The 24,783-nt window shown below is 39.9% G+C and overlaps 1 protein-coding gene across 1 annotated transcript in view; it reads right to left on the reverse strand.

The window, feature by feature from the left end:
- The window catches only part of DNAH5 (dynein axonemal heavy chain 5), a 265,487-nt gene that overhangs the window by 130,839 nt on the left and 109,865 nt on the right, over positions 1-24,783 (reverse strand). Inside the window, exons 36-44 of the mRNA XM_040262501.1 lie at positions 22,777-22,955; positions 22,195-22,382; positions 21,666-21,860; positions 17,015-17,149; positions 16,065-16,172; positions 13,916-14,069; positions 5,756-5,902; positions 2,521-2,762; positions 103-279 (exon numbers count right to left, since the gene is read on the reverse strand). Coding sequence (XP_040118435.1) covers positions 103-279; positions 2,521-2,762; positions 5,756-5,902; positions 13,916-14,069; positions 16,065-16,172; positions 17,015-17,149; positions 21,666-21,860; positions 22,195-22,382; positions 22,777-22,955 — 1,525 coding nt within the window. The remainder of the gene's footprint in view (positions 1-102; positions 280-2,520; positions 2,763-5,755; positions 5,903-13,915; positions 14,070-16,064; positions 16,173-17,014; positions 17,150-21,665; positions 21,861-22,194; positions 22,383-22,776; positions 22,956-24,783) is intronic.

Below are 24,783 nucleotides of genomic sequence, written 5' to 3' on the forward strand. Positions count from 1 at the left end.
TCCCCTCCCCCTATGGTTCTAAGAATCAGTTTCAAGTCTTGCAGTCTGCAAAGTGTGGCTCAGCTAACAAGGGAGAAATTTCTAGAAAATTGAGGGATTTACCTTGGGAGGGATGAGGCCCTGGAGCATGTTGATGCTTTGCAGGACCACAAAGGCCTCCAGCATCTCCATCTGATGCTCTAAGTTCTGAATACTGAAGCGATACAGGTCTGGAAATGACTTGGTGTACAGCTGACGAAGAATTTCGGCTTCTTGAGGCGAACGTTTTTTAAGAAAACCCTGTTAGTGTTCAGATGAATGCATTCATTAAATTTATTGGCACACCAGAAAAATGATCCAGCTGAGGTACAAAAGTTTTTTAATATCAATTAACAATAATAATACCTAATGATTATATTGCACTTGTAATGTACCAGGCCTTGATATAAATTCTTTCATGTGTGACCTCATTTAATGTCAAAAAAATTCTATGATATAGGGGTGGTTATTATCCTTCTACAGATGAGGAAACTAAGGCCCAAGGAGTTTAAGTAACCTGCCCAGGATCCCATAGCTTGTAGGTGTCAAGGCCATCCCCAACCCAGGGATCAAACCCACTGCATTGCAGCTGGATTCTTTACCAATGAGCCACCTGGGAAGTCCAAGTCATTTGGAAAAAACTGGTCCCAAAGTCTGATTCTAGCATCTGTAAGTTCAGCTACACTACACCTAAGCTCAGGTCTTGAAGTCAAGATAAAAGGAAAAGTCTTAGGCTCTTGGTTAAAATATGCTCGGAGAAAATGAGGAGACATATACATGGAAATAATTTAGAAAAAGAAAGAAGAATAAAAGATAAACAAAGGAAATCCATTCTCAGATTATTCAAAATGGGAGACAGATATATCATAGTTTTACTTCTTCTAATCTAATTAATAACCAATGTAGAAAAAAATATCAAAGAATACTTAGGAAAATGGAGAATTTAGTCATTTGGGAAAACCAGTACTAGGAAATTGCATGTGATTCATAACAAAATACCATTTAACACACAACAAGATTTTCTTCAGATGAGGAAATTTCCCTTGGCATCAAGAAACCAGGTCATTCTTAGAGACTCTGAACAGAAGCAATAAAACGGCGATTCTTGGTTATCCATAATTTCATGAATTCAACATGATTGCACAATGACAAAAACCAAACATAGCACTTCAAGTTTATGGAGGCAGAAAAGATCATACACAGGGCCAAGTAATCAGCGTGACTCACAGAGGTTCATGGAGTCTCACGATCACAACTTCTCCATTGTCAGCCCTCCAATGACTCTCTCAGAGCTGCCCTGCCCTCTTCTAAACATTTCCAGTCAGAGACTTACAAGTCCTGCTTCTTGCTAACCATTTGTAAGCAAATTAGTATTAATATAAAGGTCTTATTCACCCTCAACATGGACAGAATATAATAGAAACTCATTTCATAAATAGCAAACTGTAAATATTCATTAGCTAATAGTGTAAAAATATTTTCTAAAAGCCTTTGTAAATTTGAAGTATTTGGGAGAAAATCACAAAATCATTTTCACTTGGAGTTTGCGGTATCCCTGATCACCAAGCCTGAATCCACTGTGGTACTTTTTAAAAAACATTTAGAGCACCTCTCTCCCCAAAGATTCTAATTTGATAGACTGAGGTGTGACACAGTTATCTGTATTTTAAAGAAATGCCATTGGTGATTATTCTTGCAAAGCCAGAGTTGAGAACTCTTGTTCTAAATTTTCCTTGAAGGATGGATAATTTAATTGTGAAATCTGAAATTTTCACAGATCCAACAGTGACATATCCAACTGTACATCAGAATCACTTTTCTTTATAATCCCCTAATTTAAAATATGTATTCATAAGTTTTTAATCAAAATTATCTCCAAAAAATCTTATTCAAATGCAAATAATAATTTGACCGACAGTGTCAAAAAAGATTGTATTGATGGCTCGTCTAATAAGTATTCTGCCTTATGTTATGGCATTTATTTAGTAAAATATATAAGTATGCAAGGCATTCAATTACAATCTTACCATAATCAATATACTCTAACATATACTGGTAGTAATAAAATAATATACCTTAACAGGAATTAAATAGAGATTATCTGAAATATTATTTCCAGGTGCAAACTTAAAACTAACATTATTACTACTGAGTCTCACAAAAATTCTTTATATGCAATTTTAATAAATTGTCTCCTTCAAGTTAATATTCTAAGATGGTTGCTTAAATTTTCCTTATTCATTTACAGTGTGGTAGGATTATTGATTCACCTAGGCCTTGCAATGATTCCTCAAACAGAGCTGAAGAACCCTGAGCGCTGAAGAAATCTTTAAGGGACAACCAGGGCTGAAGGTCGCAAGAGCATTCAAGGATCTCCCATAAACATCAGCATTAAAATGCAATTACACCAGGAAGTCTGCAGGAAAATCAGTGCATACTCTAAAGGAAGGCTCAAGGACCTATTTCCCTCTTTAATTATGCCAAAAAAGATTCCAATCATACCTCAAGAATAGGGCTCCAGTCAAGGACAGAAGAACTCATGAAAACCATCCCATTTCTTGAGACAGTAGCAGGCGAAGCGTTGTCAATATTATGAGGTTCAAAAACAATCTTGCAGTTTGGAGCCATGGGAATCCGATCGCCATTGGCAAGGGTTAGTGTTTTGTTATCATCCAAAACGGAATTCAGATTTTCAATCCAGATGGCATCTACTGGACCATCAAGAACTATCCAGATATGCTCCCCTAAAACATCCCACCAAGGGCAGGGAAAAAGCATATATACATAACTATGCTTGAAGAAATATAACAATGTAATTTCCATTAATTTTTAAATAAAGCTTTGACCTAAATGATTATCTTATTTCTTTGCATAGGGGTTTTCCAGTCCTTTATGTAGCAGTTGTTTAAAGCACACAACCAAAACAAAAAAGTCATTTGTTCCCTGAAAAGATATTCTTTGAGCAACCTTCTCTGTATCAACATTGTTCCTGGGATAAGGTGATAAAAAAGACCACATCCTGCCCATCAGAGAGGTTGCTTTCTAAGAGGTAGAGATGACAAAGCAATATGCAAAGAAATATGTAAGAAAAATTCAGCAGGATAAGAGGGTGGGGCATTTCAGATAAGGTGGTCCGTGAAATATTTCTGGAGCAGAATGACGTGATGAAGAGATATAGAACCAGGATTTTTCAGGCAGTGGCAAATAGTAGTTGCAAAGGTCCTGAAGTGGGTACAAGCTAAGGGGATCATGCTCCAAGAACAGCAGGAAGTCAAACCTGGTTAGAAAGACGAGAAGGCAGAAAGGGACGTAAGTGACGTCAGAAAGACAGGCAGAGCTCCAAGAATCCATTCTGGTTTGACCAGGCTGAGTTTGAGATATTCAACAAGACAGCCCATAGAGCTGTTGAGCTGGGAATTCAAAGACTAGAGATTAAAATGCAGAGATCAGCTTAGAGATGGCATTGAGAGCCACGGACTGGGTAAGTTTCGTCCAGATCATAAGTGTACAGATAAGAAATCTGAGAACAAAGGCACTTGAGCATTCAGACTTCTGGGTCTGAACCAGGGTCTCCTCTGCTGGTTCCTCCCTCTGGCTGACCTCTCAGTGAAGCAGAAGTAGAGGAAGGTGCCCATGATGTCAGGTGGTGGAAGAGTTTGAAGGAGTGATCAGCTGTGCCAGACACTGCCGAGAGCAGGGCTAGACAGACAAGCGACAGCCTGTGTGTGACAAGGTGGAGGTCATGAGTGTCCCCAACAGAGCACTTTCTCAGGGACACTGGGCACAAAGACTAACAAACATCAGGTCAGGAGATATTTGGAGGTAAAGACAGCAGCATCAGCAGAACACCCAACAGAAATGCCCTTGTAAATTTAGGTATTCGGTTTCACAGTTGCTCTTAATTTTTTAACCACTAGTTCTCTTTTACAAACCAGCACCATGACCAAGTCTGTAGTTCTAATTTTTATTTGTAACAACTGTGCAGTACTCTGAGTCAAATGAAATGCTTATAAATTCCTAATTATGCTTATTCAACTAGCAGTTCAAGGAAAATGGTGATCCGATCACCAGAGTCCCTGTGAAAGTAAAAGTGTATGTTGCCTTTTTTTAAAAGTTAAAAAAAAAAACCTCTCTGAGCGTCTAGTCTCTGAGTTAACATTTGCTCACTGGATCTGTGTGACACAGGATTACTAGAATAAGTCAGAAACAAAAGTGTATTTAATTCCCATAAAACAGCAGCAGTTTCTAATACACTAGAAATGAAGCATTTTCTTTTCTCTTTCACCATTGGTGTTGGGTTGATCAGTCACATTCCCTCAAAGAGAAGATCTGTGGTGCCACTTTAACTGTTTCTCAACAGAACACTGTTTCCCAAGGCATGGACTCGTGAAGTGAACCCAAATGTCTCCACCCTCCTCCTGCATCCTCCTGTGTCCCTGCAATTGCTTTCACGGTGCTTTCTCCTACTCATTCAGGAGTGAGAGGAGAACTGATCATCACCTCCTCCATCTGAACTTATATTCTGGGACCACAGCGCTCAGTTTGCAGGGTCCCTAAGTAAGAGAATATTCAGAGTGAACCACTGGCCTTTAAAGAATTGGTTTAAACTAAAGCCAAACACACATGTCATCTAAAGAGAATAATGTATGATCAAAAACTTTCTTTTTGATACAATCTTCTTTCCTAAAAAGCCCATTTCCACCTATGATTTTATAGGAGAATCAGTTTTCTAAAGATAGGTCATACTGAGATGAGTACCATTTTTTAAATATTCAGTGAAAATAGTTATGGTGAAATCACTTGATTTAATACAATCAATTTTCCTAACAGCTTTTGTTATTTCATTCTAAGATACCACAGGAATATTTTCCTTTTTTCAAAAGGAAAATAATTCCCTTTGTAACCAAAAAAAAGGGAGGAGGTAGGTATTTTAAATACATTAATCAATCATTTCTGTGTTTCAACATTCACAAATATCATAGTGATTTATGACTTCTTAGTCTTGGATAAGATATTATACAGAAAATACGGTTTTACTAATTTCATTTCTTTTTAATATTTATATATTTGGCTGTGTCAGGGCTTAGTTGTGGCCCACAAGCTCAATTTCCCTCCAGTATGCGGGATTTTAGTTCCCCAACTAAGGATCAAACCAGTGTTTCCTGCATTGGAAGATGGATTCTTAGCCACTGGACTACCAGGAAGTCCCCTCCTAATTTTAAATAGCTACCAAGGCTTTTATTTAGAAGCACATGTCAAAAATTATAGCTCTAATTCAGGGACTATGGTGGTCCAGTGGCTAAAACTCCATGCTTTCACCTCAGGGGATACAGGTTCAATCCTTGGTGGAAGAACTAAGATCTTGCATGCTGTGTGGTGCTACCAAAAAAAAAAAAAATTATAAACTAATACTCTCTTTAGAGTCAGGGATGTAGAAAACAAACTGATGGTTACCAGAGGTAAGAAGAGGAGGGATACATTGGGAGATTGGGATTGACATACACACTACTATATATAAAATAGATAACTAACAAAAACCTGGTGTCTAGCACAGGGAACTCTACTCAATACTCTGTAATGACCTATATGGAAAACAATTTTTAAAAAAGAACTGATACATGTATATGTATAACTGATTTGCTTTGCTGTACACCTGAAACTAACACAAAATTGTAAACCAGCTTTACTCCAATAAAAATTTTAAAATAAAAAATTACACTTGTAATTCATCTCCTACCTTTCTTAGCCCTCAATGTTTTCCTCCAAAGAGTAGAAAATATCCCATCGGTCCAATCATTCGTCGCCACATCAAGCCGACCGAACATCTGTGGGGCTGTAATCGCTTTAGGATTCATCCTCATTTCCCGGTGTGGTTTTCCACAATCTATACCAAGTGAATCCAGATTTTAAACAACTCACATGTAGAATGAACCATCATTAGGCAACACTACACCAGTTTGCAGTGTACTATCTGTCAGCAGATATTCAAAACATGAAAAATACGAAATTACATTGAAAATACATATCTTACTGTTATCATAATTATCCTCATTATATGTTATTAACTAAAGCACTTTTTTTATCATCTGGAAAAGGAAACGCATGTTATAAAAGCGGGGGGGAAATGATACCATGCTGGAATTGATGAAGGAATTAATGTAATCTAAGAGTCAGATGTGGAAAATTCTGAAAGAGATGGGAATACCAGACCACCTAACCTGCCTCTTGAGAAATCTGTATGCAGGTCAGGAAGCAACAGTTAGAACTGGACATGGAACAACAGACTGGTTCCAAATAGGAAAAGGTGTACGTCAAGGCTGTATATTGTCACCCTGCTTATTTAACTTCTATGCAGAGTACATCATGAGAAATGCTGGACTGGAAGAAACACAAGCTGGAATCAAGATTTCTGGGAGAAATATCAATAACCTCAGATATGCAGATGACACCACCCTTATGGCAGAAAGTGAAGAGGAGCTAAAAAGCCTCTTGATGAAAGTGAAAGAGGAGAGTGAAAAAGTTGGCTTAAAGCTCAATATTCAAAAAACTAAGATCATAGCATCCGGTCCCATCACTCCATGGGAAATAGACGGGGAAACAGTGGAAACAGTGTCAGACTTTATTTTGGGGGGCTCCAAAATCATCACAGATGGTGACTGCAGCCATGAAATTAAAAGACGCTTACTCCTTGGAAGAAAAGTTATGACCAACCTAGATAGCATATTCAAAAGCAGGGACATTACTTTGCCGACTAAGGTCCGTCTAGTCAAGGCTATGGTTTTTCCTGTGGTCATGTATGGATGTGAGAGTTGGACTGTGAAGAAGGCTGAGCGCTGAAGAATTGATGCTTTTGAACTGTGGTGTTGGAGAAGATTCTTGAGAGTCCCTTGGACTGCAAGGAGATCCAACCAGTCCATTCTGAAGGAGATGAACCCTGGGATTTCTTTGGAGGGAATGATGCTGAAGCTGAAACTCCAGTACTTTGGCCACCTCATGCAAAGAGTTGACTCATTGGAAAAGACTCTGATGCTGGGAGGGATTGGGGGCAGTAGGAGAAGGGGACGACCGAGGATGGGATGGCTGGATGGCATCACAGACTCGATGGACATGAGTCTGAGTGAACTCTGGGAGATGGTGATGGACAGGAAGGCCTGGTGTGCTGCGATTCATGGGGTCGCAAAGAGTCAGACACGACTGAGCGACTGAACTGACCTGAAGAGTCGGATGCGACTGAGCGACTTCACTTTCACTTTTCACTTTCACGCACTGGAGAAGGAAATGGCAACCCACTCCAGTGTTCTTGCCCGGAGAATCCCAGGGATGGGGGAGCCTGGTGGGCTGCCATCTATGGGGTCGCACAGAGTCGGACACGACTGAAGTGACTTAGCAGCAGCAGCAGAAGTGCTTCAAATGTCACAGCTCAAAATCTTTTGGTTCTTGTCTATAGGTTAAATCATAGGTCCCTGGTGGCTCAGACGGTAAAGAATCTGCCTACAACGCAGGAGTCCTGGGTTCAATCCCTGAGTCAGGAAGATCCTCTGGATAAGGGAATGGCAACCCACTCCAGTCTTCTTGCCTGAAGAATTCCATGGACAGAAGAGGATTGTGGGCTACAGTTGATGGGGTCACAAAGAGTCAGAAACAATTGAAGGACTAAGCATGCATGCATGCAGGTTAAATCTTATATCTGAAATTCATTTAGAAGATGCCTGATTCTCCTTATTAACAGCTTTCATTTGCTGAGATATGGTCTTGCTCATTTGGAAAAAATCAGCTAAGTTAATGTCACAAAAATCAAGAATTATTTTTCTGTGGTCAACTTCAAAAATGGTATGCAAACCTCTCAAATTCTGAAACTATTCTCAAGTAAGATGAATTCTGTACATAGGAGACTATAGATAGTAAGTTTAAAAAAATCAAAGACAAAGATTTATAGTATATTGTACATGGAAACTTAAAAAATGGTACAAGAGAACTTACTTAAAAAACAGAAATAGACTCAAAGACATAGAAAACAAACTTATGGTTACCAAAGGAGAAGGGCAGGGAAGGATAAATTAAGAGTTCAGGATTAAAATATACACATATATTTATACGTTTATATACTAGATAATCAATAAGGACCTACTGTATGGAACAAGGAAATACATTTAATATCTTATCACTTCATGGCAAATAGGTGGGGAAACAGTGGACACAGTGGCTGACTTTATTTTTCTGGGCTCTAAAATCACTGCAGATGGTGATTGCAGCCATGAAATTAAAAGACACTTGCTCCTTGGAAGGAAAGTTATGACCAACATAGACAGCATATTAAAAAGCAGAGACATTACTTTGCCAACAAATGTCCATCTGGTCAAGGCTATATGGCTTTTCCAGTAGTCATGTATGGATGTGAGAGTTGGACTATAAAGAAGGCTGAGCACCGAAGAATTGATGCTTTTGAACTGTGGTGTTGGAGAAGACTCTTGAGAGTCCCTTGGACTGCAAGGAGATCCAACCAGTCCATCCTTAAGGAGATCAGTCCTGGGTGTTCATTGGAGGGACTGATGTTGAAGCTGAAAACTCCAATACTTTGGCCACCTGATGAGAAGAGCTATCATTGGATAAGACCCTGATCCTGGGAGGGATTAGGGGCAGGAGGAGAAGGGGACGATAGAGGATGAGATGGTTGGATGGCATCACTGGCTCGATGGACATGGGTTTGGGTGGACTCCAGGAGTTGGTGATGGACAGGGAGGCCTGGCGTGCTGTGGTACATGGGGTCTCAAAGAGTTGGACACAACTGAGCAACTGAACTGAACTGAATAACCTATAATGGAGGAGAATCTAGAAAAGAATATATGTACAATGGAATCACTTTGCTATACATTTGAAACATACAATATGTAAATCAACTATATTTCAATAAAAAAATTTTAAGATATAAAATGCAAAATCATAAAATAGAGGCTAAAATGTCACATATTGTGTGAAAGATCGACAAACACAGGCACACAAGCATGGATATGCACACTGTAAAGGTGTTAAATTAAAACTTTTCTAAGAAAATTAAATGATAATTCTCTTTTTCCAAAATCAGAAAAAGAATCGGGGTTAATTATTTGTAATATTTTACAGTGCTGAAGTTCAATTTTGGCACAATGCAGGTTTTTCAATAAATGATATCCATAAGACTAGCAATACTTTTTTTAAAAAATCTAATCACACTTTTACAAAAGGCCAGCAAACTCTTCAAATATCTGACAGTAGCACAGATGAAAACTGGACTTGGTCTGTTGCCTATATAAGAGAAACTATCACAAATCATTCCATTATGGTTGCAGGTAGAATTGTATCATTTTCATTTAAAATCCCATAATATTTTTGTAAGAGCACTCTAAGGAAAAAAAAAAAAGGTTGGCTTTTCAAATGTTAGTTAAACTGATTCCTCTTAATTCTTTCCACCTTTGTGGACCCTGCCCCAGAGTAAGCCTTCTTTTCTTGCTATCCTCTCCTTAGGTCCTCCTTATGGAGATCCCCAGATGGCCCCTCCTGTCCACAGTCTATGCTCTTCATGGCACACAGGGCTAATTACACCATCTCTCAGCTCTACAGCTTCCCATCACTCACGGGGTAAAATCTAAGAGTTCAGCCTAAGTTATAAAGCTTCTCATGCTGTGCCCTTGCTTCAAATTTGAGTTCCTCTGGAAGCAAAGCCTGAGATAAAAACAGAGGAACAGGGAGTGTGAATTTGGGTGAAAGACAGTGAGACAGAAAAGGAGAGAAAGCCAATAAAGAGCTTGCTGGTGAGCTGGTCACAGATGGAGTGTCCCTCTAGAAGACAGGAGGAGATGGACATTTGCCTTCCACTCTTTCCGCCATATTGGTTGAGGGTATGGCTGCCTCAGGAGCATAACATCCCACCCAATCCCTTCTTCCAGGCTGAGCCAATTCCCAGGAACTGGAAAGGCATAAGGCTGACAAACTCGGAGATACCACTGGTGTTTGGGGGAGAAACTGTCCAACAGTTGTATCTGTAGCAAGGGAGGGTCAAAGGGAGGTGGCCCTGGGCACGGATAGCATCGGTTACCCCTCCGCATCTCCCCTCGCCCACCCTCCCAACACAAATTACATCTTATCCATACCAGAGCACTTCCCCTGGTATATCAGGCTTTCACCAGTCCCTTCTGTCTACTCAGCGCCTTCATTCTGCTAAGAATACCTTTTATCCATCTGCTATTTAACCCTCAAACCTCAGATGAAGTAGCACCTGCTCTGTAAGCCTTTCTAGAATTCCTTAGAAAGGTTTCTGATATCCTTTGCCTCTGCTTACACCATAATTGTCCAAATCTTCCCCACATCCAATCTTCTATGCTGAGTTCTAATTATCTGTTTCACTTCACTTCACTGTAAACTCTTTTTCTTTCATGCCTGCTTGGTGTTAGTTCTAGAAAGTCTTGTAGGTCTTTGTAGAACTATTCAACTTTGGCTTCATCAACATTAGTGGTTGGGGCATAGACTTGGATTACTGTGTTGTTGAATGCCTTGCCTTGGAAACAAACTGAGATCATTGGGTTTTTGAGACTGCACCAAAGTATTGCAAACTAAAACCAAGAACAAGTCAATAAACAGCAAGTAGTCTAATAATTTATTCATTTTTGCAAAGACCTTCTCCAAAGCCAGTGATGCCATACTGACTACATAGTTTAGACATATTATACATAATATCTCTATATCATTTAATATTGAGTACTCATTTTAAGACATCGGGGCTTCCCAGGTGGCTCAGTTAAAGAATCTGCCTACAATGCAGGAGACCCAGGTTCGATCCATGGGTCAGGAAGATCCCCTGAAGAAGGAAATGGGAACCCACTTCAGTACCCTTGTCTGAGAAATCCCATGGACAGAGGAGTCTGGTGGGCTACCCACTCTGGGAATGCAAGAATCAGACACAACTAAACCACCACCACCACCACTTATTTTGCTCAGGTAACTGTACCCAGCACATATGTAGTTTATTAACAGAAGGCAGCTTCATACCAACAAAAGTATTATTAAGCATAGTTTGAGAGAGGGAATACATCATTTTAATGCTATATAAAGGTCCCCAAACAGAATTTTAATAGCACACATGAAAACCACATAAGCAAGTCCTGCAGGTATGAAATCTCAGTTTTAGTGGAGGTAGATGCTAGCTGAGAGTATAATCCTGTCTCAGTGTGAGGACCCCCATGTAGAGTCCTACTGTACGGAATTCACTTCATCCTATGGCTGAGGAAACAGACTAAATCCAACGTGTGCAGGACCTAGAACAAATATAGACCATCACTACCAACCAATATCAGTGCACTGAGGCTCTATAAGCTGACCGGAAACCCAGCCAAGCAGCTTTTCCCTGTGGGACAATGCATGGTGCACCCTAACAGCCAAAGTTCTGTGAAATTTTGGAACTTAGCTGCCATGCCCATTGTTGCCAATACTTTTAAGAAGAAAGTCATCCATGTTTAATAAGAACCAGAGAATACAAGGATAATTGTGAACAAGGCAATAGTCATTATGCTTAGATGACCTTGGGTTAGGGGCTTAGATGTAAGGCTTAGGGACATCTGGTAATTAAGTGCACTGATTTCACTTCTCAAGAAAAATATCTGATTCAGGGCAGGAAATTAGTTTACAGTGAGGGTGGTTTTTCAACACATAGAATTTAAGAATCAGGTTTGGAATTATATTTATTGAGAGGTAGCATCTTATATTGGGGCTTCCCTGGTAGCTCAGCTGGTGAAAAATCTGCCTGCAATGCAGAAGACCCCAGTTTGATTCCCTGGTTGGGAAGGTCTCCTGGAGAAGGGATAGGCTACCCACTCGTCTTCTCGGGCTTCCTTGGTGGCTCAGCTGGTAAAGAAATCACCTGCAACGCGGGAGACCTGGGTCTTATATGTCATATATTAAGCATCTTATATTAAGTCATAATTGAGAAATGGTATGGTATGCTGGGAAAATTCTGGGTTTTACCTTAATGGGCTCTGACCTTAACTTTGAGTCTCATTATTTACCATCTTTTTGACATTGAGTATTTCTGAAGTTGAATCTTGACTTTTTTGTCCAAAGTGGAGATAACAGTAATCACATCTCAAGATAATTTTGAAAACTAAACGGCATGACATATGTAAAACATATAACACAGTCCGTGAAAACACTTTAAAAAAATGTTTGCATAATTCAGAAAATCCAAGATATAGAAACAATCTTGTGTATGCCCATGGATGAACGAATAAAGATGTGGCACACATATGCAATGGAATATTATTCATCCACAAAATACAAGAACATCCTGCCATTTATGAAAACATGGATGGACTTTGAGGGTATCGTGCTAAATGAAATAATTCAGACACAGAAAGACAAATACTGTGTGGTATCATTTATATATGGCATCTAAAAATGTCAAGCTCAGCTTTCACAGAAGCTCCAATACTTTGGCTACCTGATGCAAAGAGCTGACTCTTTGGAAAAGATGCTGATGCTGGGAAAGATTGGAGGCAGGAAGAGAAGGGGACAACAGAGGATGAGATGGTTGGATGGCATCACCGACTCAATGGACATGAGTTTGAGCAAGCTCTAGGAGATAGTGAAAGTGAAAGTTGCTCTGTCGTGTCTGACTCTTTGCGACCCCATGGACTATACAGTCCATGGAATTCTCCAGGCCAGAATACTGGGGTGGGTAGCCTTTCCCTTCTCCAGGGGATTTTCCCAACCCAAGGATCAAATCTAGGTCTCCCACATTGCAGGCGGATTCTTTACCAGCTGAGCCACAGGGAAGCCCAAGAATACTGGAGTGGGTAGCCTATCCCTTCTCCAGCAGATCTTCCCAACTTAGGAATTGAACCAGGGTCTCCTGCATTGCAGGCAGATTCTTTACCAACTGAGCTCTCAGGGAAGCCCAGAGATAGTAAAGGAGAGGGAAACCTGTGTAATCCATGGGGTCGCAAAGAGCTGGACATGACTTAGTGACTGAACAGCAACAGAGAAACGGATTGTGGAACTGTAGTTACAAGGGATGGGGTGGGGCATGGAGAGATATTGGAAAGGGGTACAAAATTCTAGTTAGAAAATTAGCAGGTTTGGGCACCTAATGTATCAGCATAGTGATTATAGCTAATAATACTGTATCATACAAATATTTGAATATTTCTAAGAAACTATCAATAAATCTTAAATGCTATCATCACAAAAAAAGAAATGGTTATTATGTGATATGATGGAGGTGGTAACTCATGCCATGGTGACAATAATTTTACAACATATATATGGATCAAATCAGCACACTGCACACCTTAAACTTATATATGTGTCAAAATAATATCTGAATAAAGCTGGAAATGGGGGTTCCCTGGCAGTCCAGTGGTTAGGACTCTGTGCTTCCACTGCGGGGGGCACAGTTTGATCCCTGATTAGGAAACTAAGATCCTGCATGGCACGGAGCACAGTCTAATTTTTTTTAATTTAAAATATAAGCTGGAAAAAAATGCTTTTCTTCTCTGGTCTATTAATGTACTGTGTTATCCCTAAAACATATCCAATATTCAAAAAAGTTGTATCTTACATGCTGCTGCTGCTGTTTAGTTGCTAAGCCATGTCTGACTCCTTTGCAAGCCCATGCTATTCAACTCTAATATTGTGGCATCCATGCTCAGTGGTCCCTGACTCTTTGCAACACCATGGACTGTAGCCCGCTAGGCTCCTCTGTCCATGGGAGTTCCCAGACTAGAATATGGGAGTGGGCTGCCACTTCCTTCTCCAAGAGGTCTCCTCCTATAAAAATATGTTAATATACATCTATATTTGTGTTCCTCTCGGAGCACTCACATGTCACAAAATGTGCCCCCAGGGTAATGAGGCTTGACGGTCCCCTTACCAGTCATGGCTTTCATCAAGGTGCGGATGCAGGTGGTCTTCCCTGCTCCACTTGGCCCTAGGGTCATCATTCCATGCCGCACTCTCTGTGTTTCAAACAGCTGGATGACTTTCAGTTTCCAAGGAGGATGGTTGATTAAACCAGCTTCTTCAACCTGAAAATAAAACAAAATCCCCACATAAACAGCTATCAGGATTTATTGTTGTGTTCAAAATAAGTACAGACATGGGGCAAGGTTAGAGGTATGGGGAGTTATTATTAATACATATGGACACGCCAGTTTGGAAAGATGGAAAAAGTTCTGAAGGCGAATAGTAGTGATGTTGGCACAATACAATGAATGTATTTAATACCACTGAGCTGTACACTTAAAAAAATAGTTTAAAAGATATATTTAAGCAATGAGTTTTACTACAATAAAAAATATATACACCTAGACAAAAAGCAAGCTGAACATAATCAAAATGATATCCCAACCTAATCCATATCTGACTTAGGGAATTACAAACACTTATATTTACATGAATGTACACATTAGGAGCAACTTAAGAACAAAGGCTCAAATAGCAAAATTATTTTAGATGTTTAATTTAGAAGATAATATTTAGTATAAAAAGATCATTTCAAGCATACCAAGTTGACTGAAATTCCATACAATTGCCAAGCCATCTTTATAAATCTAATGTATAGTTTTTATCTATCAAACAGCTGTATGGAAGCTACTCTGTGAAACACTATTCTAAATTTAAACTTCTGTGAGCTTAGTACAAATGATATCTTCGTTTTACAGATAAGAAAACTGAGACACAAAGAGACCAAGTAATTTACCCAAGATTATTCATTGTAAAGTTATGGAGTAAGGATCTGATCCCAAGATTCAGCCCTATGGTTCATGCTCTTAACCATTATGCTATGCTTAAATTCACTATAAATGATGCTTTTATTTTTACTTAAAAATAAATTTTAGATAATACTTATGTATTATTTTATGTTATTGACTCTTCATATTTCTCATATGCTACAAATTACAAATGTAAGTCACTTTATAAATTAGCTTATTCTTAGCATTTTTAGGCAATGCTACAATTAAGATGGCTATATGATGAAGAAGCCATTTGCAAAATTACCACTTTTACCTAATTGGGAGATTAAGATTTTTATACACTGACTTTTAAAGGGAAAGTCTCCATAAAAAACTACTATATTTAATTTTTATTACAAATACATTCAAAGAATTGAAATGCATTTTATACATATGAGCTAGTCACCATTTCTATAAAACTTTTTTTTCCAAATGCTTTTTCATAGGAAAGGAAATTAAGGCACAAGATTTGCATTATTCATCTCCATTCCTAGGAAGATTATAGGGCTTCCCAGGAGGTGCTAGTGGTAAAGAACCCACCTGCTAATGCAGATGTAAGGGACGTCGTTTCAATCCTTGGGGGGATAAGATCTCCTGGAGGTGGCCATGGCAACCCACTCCAGTACTGGTCTGCAATCCCATGGACAGAAAAGCCTGGTGGGCTACAGTCCATAGAGTCACAAAGAGTCAGAGACGACTGAAGCCACTTGGCATAGCACAGCGTAGGAAGATGATAAAAAGTTAAAGCTGCACCAAGTATCATGGAAAATCCAGACACCTCATGATACACTTAACATGATAGATCCCCCAAAGCCCAAGGAAGAAATCACAGGTGATCCTTGGCCTGGGGGAAAAGATGGACAGCAAAGGAGCCACATGAGATCACTCCAAATGACTCTCAGTAGCAGGAGTCAGGACACCAAAGCAACATGAGAAACAAACACCAGGGCTGCGGAGAGAACCAAGCCTAGCACAGGTAAGGCAGCAGGCCACACACACACACCCCCGCCCTGGCCCATGCTGACCCACCACTTTTCATGGGGAATCTGGTGTGGAACGGTCTCCATCAGTAACAGTACCACTAGCACATGGCTAACTGTGGTTGAGCGAGACCCCCCTGGCAGGAAAAATTCTATTAATGGTGTGTAATGGTTTCTCTTAAACCTGTAGTCACAGCCTTGGTGTTGTTCTCAGAATCTGTAGATTTAGACCATACGAGCTCCACTTGATTCTCATGAAATTCAGATGAAAGGAAAACATAGCTTGATGTCCTGTGAAACATGTTACCTGTCTACTAATTGCCATTTCCAGTTCAGGGTAACCCGCCTTGTCCAGAAGAATATTTGGGAAGAGATCTTCAATCAAACTCAAAAATAAAGGTTCATCCTCATCAATCTCAAAAAGAAAAGAAAGGAAATCAGACCAGCTCTTTTGGCACAAGCACAGCAATATTAGGCAAACTGAAAATGAGTAATACATTCAGATTACTTTATCACAGCCAGTAATAAATAAAATATCTCCACTGAAGTTGAGAAATATTTTCATCATGTTTCACATGCATTAAAAATTAATTTTTTAAAGGGAGGAAGGATAGAGAAGAAGAGGAGGAAAAGGAAGAAAATAGAAGGAAAGAAAATACCACCTATGTGACAACTTTCTACAAAACAACCATTTTAGGGAGTTACTACATAACCTATAATTTCTTATTTAAATGAAAAAGAATTTTTCAAATGAAACAGAGTGGCAAATTCATGAAATGAAATTTGTTTAATTCATACTTTTACTATGAAAAAATATATCATCAATACAGATATAGATTCACTGTATATAGATTCATTGATAACCAGATGATTATCAGTCTCAAGTGTGAAATCAAAGAATGTGAAATTTTACACATTTGCAAAATCTTACATACAATTTCCTGCCAAAGTCTACTTTTAAAAAGGTGGGATTATAGCTCTAAAACACAAAAATTTCAAGGTATCTGGAAACTTAAGACGTAGATTTTTTAAAATCCATTTTCATTCTATTGGAATAGACATGTGTTAGACTAGATATGAGCCGCCACAGAAATTACTTCTGAAAAAATGTAATTTAAAGTCATGCTCTATGAAATTTAAAGTGCTTCATCTGATAATTAAGCATTTTAAATGAGATCTTTAAATAAATATTTCTATATCTCATTTGTGCTAAACTGAAATTTAAGCGGGTAGAACAGCTCCATCTGTGAACCTCACCAGTTTGGAAAGATTCATATCTCGCAGCACGCGCATGACGATCGTGGACTCTGTATCCGTGGGGCTGGCTCTCTTGGCTGCGCCCAGGGTTCGCAGAACTGACAGAATATTACGCAGACCGAAGTCATAATGTACCTGAAGAATATGAAGAACGCTGGGCTTACTTTCAAAATTAAGTTACCCATGGCAACTGTACAAATTTGACAGAGGCATAATGAATAAATGCTGATTTTCCTTTTGAACACGTGTACAGATAGTAGAGCAATAAATCTTTTTATCAATAACTTTTTCTTTTTAAGAAATGGAGAATACCCAAAAAAAGCCCACTCCCCTGGGTCATCACTAATTTAAGCCCTTAGATCTGAAAACTGTTGATCACAGACAGATCTTGACAGGGAGAAAGGAGTAAACTTCCTCATGGAAAACACAGCTTCCCTTGAGCCCTTCTTAAACCAATTATCCACAAGAAAATGTTCTCATATCTCAAAAACTAAAATTTCGAACCAGAATTAAACTGTGACCTTGCTCATGACCATGATATAAGGTTAAAAGATAGGAATATCAAAGAGGAAAAAAAAAAGTAGCTAAATTCCAAGATTACCTAAGTTGAGTGAGTGAAGTTGTTCAGTCCTGTCCAACCCTTTGCGACCCTATGGAATGTAGCCTATGAGGCTCCTCCATCCATGGAATTTTCCAGGCAAGGGTACTGGAGTGGGTTGCCCTGTCCTTCTCCAGGGGATCTTCTCCACCCAGGGATCAAACCCGGGTCTCCCACATTGCAAGCAGATGCTTTTACCATCTGAGCCACCAGATCAAAAGGGAGTAACAATAAGGACAAACTGGAAAGCCAAGCCCCCAGCTTTGTTGACCTCTTGACATATATTTATAAAAGTTCAATCACCCAAAATTTTAGCACATATAAAGCAAATAATTAAAAACCAATTCTCCAACCACCATAGAAAACAGTATCTCTGGCAATTCTTCGAAACTTTTAAAATAGAACCACCATAGGATCCAGCAACCCCACTTGAGGGACTATATCCCAAAGAGTTGAAAGCAGAGTCTCAAAAAGATATTTGTGCACCCATGTTCATAGCAAGACTATTCACAACAGCCAAGAGGTGGGAACAACCCAAAGGCCCATCCACAGATGAATGGATAAACAAAATGTGGCATATACGGAAACTGGGATGATATTCAATCATAAAAATGAAGCGAGTATTATCACATGCTATACCATGAATGAAACTTGAGGACATTATACTAAGTTAAATAAGCCAGTCACAAAGAGACAAATACCATGTGGTTCCATTTGTATAAGATATCTAAAGTAGTCAAATACATAGAAACAGAAAGTTCAGTGGTGGTTACCAAGGAACAGAGGGAAGGAGAGAGTGGAGTTTTATAAGTGGGTATAGAGTTTCCTTTTTATAAGAGAAAAAAGCTATGGAAATCTGTTTCACAACACTATTGAACTGTACACTCAAAAACGGTTAGGATGATAAGCTAATGTTCAGTTCAGTTTAGTTGCTCTGTTGTACCCGACTCTTTGCGACCCCATGAATCACGGCACGCCAGGCCTCCCTGCCCATCACCAACTCCCGGAGTTCACTCAGACTCGCGTCCATCGAGTCAGTGATGCCATCCAGCCATCCCATCCTCAGTCGTCCCCTTCTCCTCCTGCCCCCAATCCCCCCCAGCATCAGAGTGTTTTCCAATGAGTCAACTCTTCGCATGAGGTGGCCAAAGTACTGGAGTTTCAGCTTCAGCATCACTCCTTCCAAAGAAATCCCAGGGCTGATTTCCTTCAGAATGTACTGGGTGGATCTCCTTGCAGTCCAAGGGACTCGCAAGGGTCTTCTCCAACACCACAGTTCAAAAGCATCAATTCTTCGGCGCTCAGCCTTCTTCACAGTCCAACTCTCACATCCATACATGACCACAGGAAAAACCATAGCCTTGACTAGACGGACCTTAGTCAGCAAAGTAATGTCTCTGCTTTTGAATATACTATCTAGGTTGGTTATAACTTTTCTTCCAAGGAGTAAGCGTCTTTTAATTTCATGGCTGCAGTCACCATCTGCAGTGATTTTGGAGCCCCCCAAAATAAAGTCTGACACTGTTTCCACTGTTTCCCCATCTATTTCCCATGAAGTGATGGGACTGGATGCCATGATCTTCGTTTTCTGAATGTTGAGCTTTAAGCCAACTTTTTTGCTCTCCTCTTTCACTCACCAAGAGGCTTTTTAGCTCCTCTTCACTTTCTGCCATAAGCGTGGTATTATCTGCATGTCTGAGGTTATTGATGTTTCTCCCGGCAATCTTGATTCCAGCTTGTGTTTCTTCCAGCCCAGAGTTTCTCATGATGTACTCTGCATAGAAGTTAAATAAGCAGGGTGACAATATACAGCCTTGACGTACTCCTTTTCCTATTTGGAACCAGTCTGTTGTTCCATGTCCAGTTCTAACTGTTGCTTCCTGACATGCATACAGATTTCTCAAGAGGAAGGTTAGCTGGTCTGCTATTCCCATCTCTTTCACAATTTTCCACAGTTTCTTGTGATCCACACAGTCAAAGGCTTTGGCATAGTCAATAAAGCAGAAATAGGTGTTTTTCTGGAACTCTCTTGCTTTTTCCATGATCCAGCGGATGTTGGCAATTTGATCTCTGGTTCCTCTGCCTTTTCTAAAACCAGGTTGAACATCAGGGAGTTCACGGTTCACGTATTGCTGAAGCCTGGCTTGGAGAATTTTGAGCATTACTTTACTAGCATGTGAGATGAGTACAATTGTGCGGTAGTTTGAGCATTCTTTGGCATTTCCTTTCTTTGGAATTGGAATGAAAACTGACCTTTTCCAGTCCTGTGGCCACTGCTGAGTTTTCCAAATTTGCTGGCATATTGAGTGCAGCACTTTCACAGCATCATCTTTCAGAATTTGCAACAGCTCAACTGGAATTCCATCACCTCCACTAGCTTTGTTCGTAGTGATGCTTTCTAAGGCCCACTTGACTTCACATTCCAGGATGTCTGGCTCTAGATTAGTGATCACATCATCATGATTATCTGGGTCATGAAGATTTTTTTGTACAGTTCTTCCATTAATTCTTGCCACCTCTTCTTAATATCTTCTGCCTCTGTTAGGTCCAGACCATTTCTGTCCTTTATCGAGCCCATCTTTGCATGAAATGTCCCCTTGGTATCTCTAATTTTCTTGAAGAGATCTCTAGTCTTTCCCATTCTGTTCTTTTCCTCTATTTCTTTGCATTGATCGCTGAAGAAGGCTTTCTTATCTCTTCTAGCTATTCTTTGGAACTCTGCATTCAGATGCTTATATCTTTTCTTTTCTCCTTTGCTTTTTGCCTCTCTTCTTTTCACAGCTATTTGTAAGGCCTCCCCAGACAGCCATTTTGCCTTTTTGCATTTCTTTTCCATGGGGATGGTCTTGATCCCTGTCTCCTATACAATGTCATGAACCTCATTCCATAGTTCATCAGGCACTCTATCTATCAGATCTAGACCCTTAAATCTATTTCTCACTTCCACTGTATAATCATAAGGGATTTGATTTAGGTCATACCTGAATGGTCTAGCGATTTTCCCTACTTTCTTCATTTGAGTCTGAATTTGGTAATAAGGAGTTCATGATCTGAGCCACAGTCAGCTCGTGGTCTTCTTTTTGTTGACTGTATAGAGCTTCTCCATCTTTGGCTGCAAAGAATATAATCAGTCTGATTTCGGTGTTGACTATCTGGTGATGTCCACGTGTAGAGTCTTCTCTTGTGTTGTTGGAAGAGGGTGTTTGCTATGACCAGTGCATTTTCTTGGCAAAACTCTATTAGTCTTTGCCCTGCTTCATTCCGCATTCCAAGGCCAAATTTGCCTGTTACTCCAGGTGTTTCTTGACTTCCTACTTTTGCATTCCAGTCCCCTATAATGAAAAGGACATCTTTTTTGGGTGTTAGTTCTAAAAGGTCTTGTAGGTCTTCATAAAACCGTTCCACTTCAGTTTCTTCCCCGTTACTGGTTGGGGCATAGACTTGGATAACTGTGATATTGAATGGTTTGCCTTGGAGATGAACAAAGATGCCGACTCACTGGAAAAGACCCTAATGCTGGGAAAAATTGAAGGCAGGAGGAGAAGGGGACAACAGAGGATGAGATGGTTGGATGGCATCACCGACTCAATGGACATGAGTTTGACCAAACTCCGGAAGATGGGAAAGGACAGGGAAGCCTGGCGTGCTGCAATCCATGGGGTCGCAAAGAGTGGGACACAACTGGGCAACTGAACAACAACAAATATTGCATTATATATGTATATATATACACTACATATTTTTCCATTCCTCTGTGAATGCACATTTAGTTTGCTTTCATGCCTTGGCTACTGTAAATAGCGCCACAATGAGCATTGGGGTACATGTATCTTTTTAAATTATGGATATATGCCCAAGAGTGGGATTTCTGGATCACATAGCAATTCTAGTTTTAGTTTTCTGAGGAATTTCCATACTGTTTTCCACAGTGACTGCACCAGCTTACATTCCCACAAACAACGTAAGAAGCTTCCTTTTTCTCTACACCCTCTCCAGAACAGAATAAAAATTTTCAACACGCCTAAATATATAGGGACCTTCAGAATCTCATACCTGCTTAGAAAGCTGCTCCTCACACAACTTGTAGAGTGTGAAAAACTTCCTGGCCAAAACAATGTTGTCAATAAAGCCACAACTGGCCAGCTTCACCCTGATGATAATCTGCCGGTCAGGGACCATCATGGCCACAGAGCGGAAGTTAATCTTCAAGTTTTCAGGGAGTTCCTGCCGCCCAGCATAGCCAGGATTCTGTACAGAAAATAAAACCGAAGGATGAATGATACAGTCATGGGGTAACAAGCACAATATATCAGCATAATATTAAAAGATTCAGTATGCACACACAGCAAATCTGGAATGACAGCTGGAAAATCCATTTATATATCTCACTCTCCTTTTAACTGGAGAGACTAAGTCATGAGTTATTAATATGAGTTCTGTTTATAACCAAAGGCTTTCAAATAGGAGTGAAAATTACAATCCCAATTCCCATTCATGGAAAATAAATGACAGGACAAGGGAGATACATGGAAACTGTGATTAAGAATGCTGAAGTTCAATAGCTCCTCTTATGGTTCCTTACCATGGTTAGAAAAAGCCCAAATTCAGGGTTCATAGTTACATTATCTCCATCAGTAAAAATAAAAGATTTTTTACGCTCCTTTTTACATGTCAGAATAACAGAAATCTGCTGGGCTGCAACGGAGAGAACTGGTAGATCGATACGGTTAAATTCATCAAAACAACCCCAGGATCCAGACTGTGCCAGTCCTTAGAAGGGAAATTAAATAGAAAATTCAATTAGTACATCCAATTAGAAAGTCAAGAAAAAGAGTATTATGCAACTGCCAAGACAAGCCAGAGTTAAATTTGTTCAAACATAAAGTTGAACAAATAGATCATATATTAAATGCCCCCCAAATAATTCACAATGTAACACTTTTTCACAATGTCAACACCCAACCTGCAGGGATAAAGGAACAGTACCAAGGTGAGTGATATTGACGTTCGACCCACACAACACTGGAAAGATTCAGGTTTTTCCAAAAGTTTTACAACGTTGGAAAATGACACTAAAATGCAGCCAGTTGTTGAAAAATAAATCTTAACAAGACACTCCACCTTAGCTTACATTTTTCAGCAAATAAAAAAATATAACCCTCACCTTTAAAAATCCGTCCAAGTCCTCGGAAATCCATCTGATCCGAACAGTTGAAAACCACGACGTATTTCCCAAGACACCGTCCCATATCTTTGGTTGTTTCTGTTTTTCCCGTTCCTGCAGGACCAGCGGGGGCACCCCCCATGCTCATGCCCAGAGCTTGAGCCAATGTGATGTAACACCTGGAAGGATGCAGGAATCACTAGAACCACACCGCTGGCAGCTGAAAGAGGCCTCTGAGGCATCACAGTGACGATATTCACACAAAATTTAAAAAGGAAGATCCTGCCCATTGTCGCTACTTAACCTTTCCAGAAGCTCACCCTAAAGTACACTTGCTGCTAAGTCACTTCAGTCGTGTCTGACTCTGTGCGACCCCATAGACAGCAGCCCACCAGGCTCCCCTGTCCCTGGGATTCTCCAGGCAAGAACACTGGAGTAGGTTGCCATTTCCTTCTCCAGGCATGAAAGTGAAAAGTGAAAAGTCGCTCAGTCGTGTCCAACTCTTAGTGACCCCATGGACTGCAGCCTACCAAGCTCCTCCATCCGTGGGATTTTCCAGGCAAGAGTACTAGAGTGGGGTGCCATTGCCTTCTCCGAAAGTACACTTATCCTTAGGTATATTAACATGTGTTGAGGAAAAGGCAGTAGTCTAAGGTCAAACACATTTGAAAACTCTCAAAGATATTCAACAAGATTCCTTGTGATAATGTATATTGACAATTTCCAGTTATGAAAAAGAATACATAGGATTTCCAAAACTTATTTGGCAACTTTTTCACAACTACCTACCAACATCTAAACAAAAGTATTCTAGGAAACAGGGCCTGGCTTCCCAGGTGGCTCCCAGGTAAAGAATCCACCTGCCAAAGAATCCACCTGCCAATGCGGGAGATAGGAGTTCAATCCCTCGTCAAGAAGATCTCCTGGAGGAGGAAATGGCAACCCACTCCAGTACTCTCACCTGGAGAATTCCATGGACAGAGGAGCCTGGTGGGCTACAGTCCATGGGGTCACAAAGAGTTACATATGACTGAGTGCAAACACACACCACACACACACAAGTAGATTAATCCCTTTTTGAATCTAAAAATTTATAATTTGACCAACATGGGAACCAATGATCACAGGAGATTTAAATCACACATTGCTAACTAATCACACTATAAATTTATTTCTGGAAGCATCTACTAAACCTGCAAATATCTTCTGCTGTATCTTACAGTATGATATTAACAAATAAAAGATTCTGGTGAGAGAATCAAGAATACCTGTGAAGGAAAACAAAATAACTGATAACTTGCCAATGAATCCTTCAATTTCCCAGCATCATCCACTGCTGTAAAAGGAGGTAATCTATAATATAATGCATTTTAGGGCTTTCTGATGGCCAGATTCAAAAGCTTTCATCTGGACTTGAAAAAATATTTCAAAGAAAATAAAGTGATTGTCCAGCAATAAAGCATGGGATTGAGCAGTGAGCACACCCACTGGAAGCCCCTAGGGTCTCAAATTTATCAGATGTGGGTTCATAGAAAGACAAATAAATGACTCAGTCCTGATGAAAAAATGAGCCTGGATTCACAGAAGGTAATGTGGGTTAAAACCAGAAGGATGCCTGATCTCACTTTGATTCTGCCTTTCAACCCAAGGTCTTATCTTTCCTCTTGAACTTTTGTTATCCCTTCAGAGCAGTCTCTGTAATAACAGCTAACATAATGTTATAATAGCTCTGACTATTAGGGGAACAGCTCTGACTGTTAGCCCACTGGCTGAAACTGCCCACCCTGGCCAGGCACCATAGTAACCATTTTTGTGAGTTAGTTTATGACAGGAGGTCCTAGTAAGGAACAGGGAACAAATAAGCCTCCACCAACTGGAAGAGTTCGAGAAAGGTCAAAAGGAGACACTATGTGTCTGACCACCTCCCAGAATCCTCCTCATTGGAATCCATTTTAACTGAACAATGTGGGCACCACCAGAAAGAACCCTGATTCAGAATGATTGGCC

Source organism: Oryx dammah, unplaced genomic scaffold (assembly GCF_014754425.2).
Source record: "Oryx dammah isolate SB20612 unplaced genomic scaffold, SCBI_Odam_1.1 HiC_scaffold_20, whole genome shotgun sequence".
Lineage (NCBI taxonomy): Eukaryota > Metazoa > Chordata > Mammalia > Artiodactyla > Bovidae > Oryx > Oryx dammah.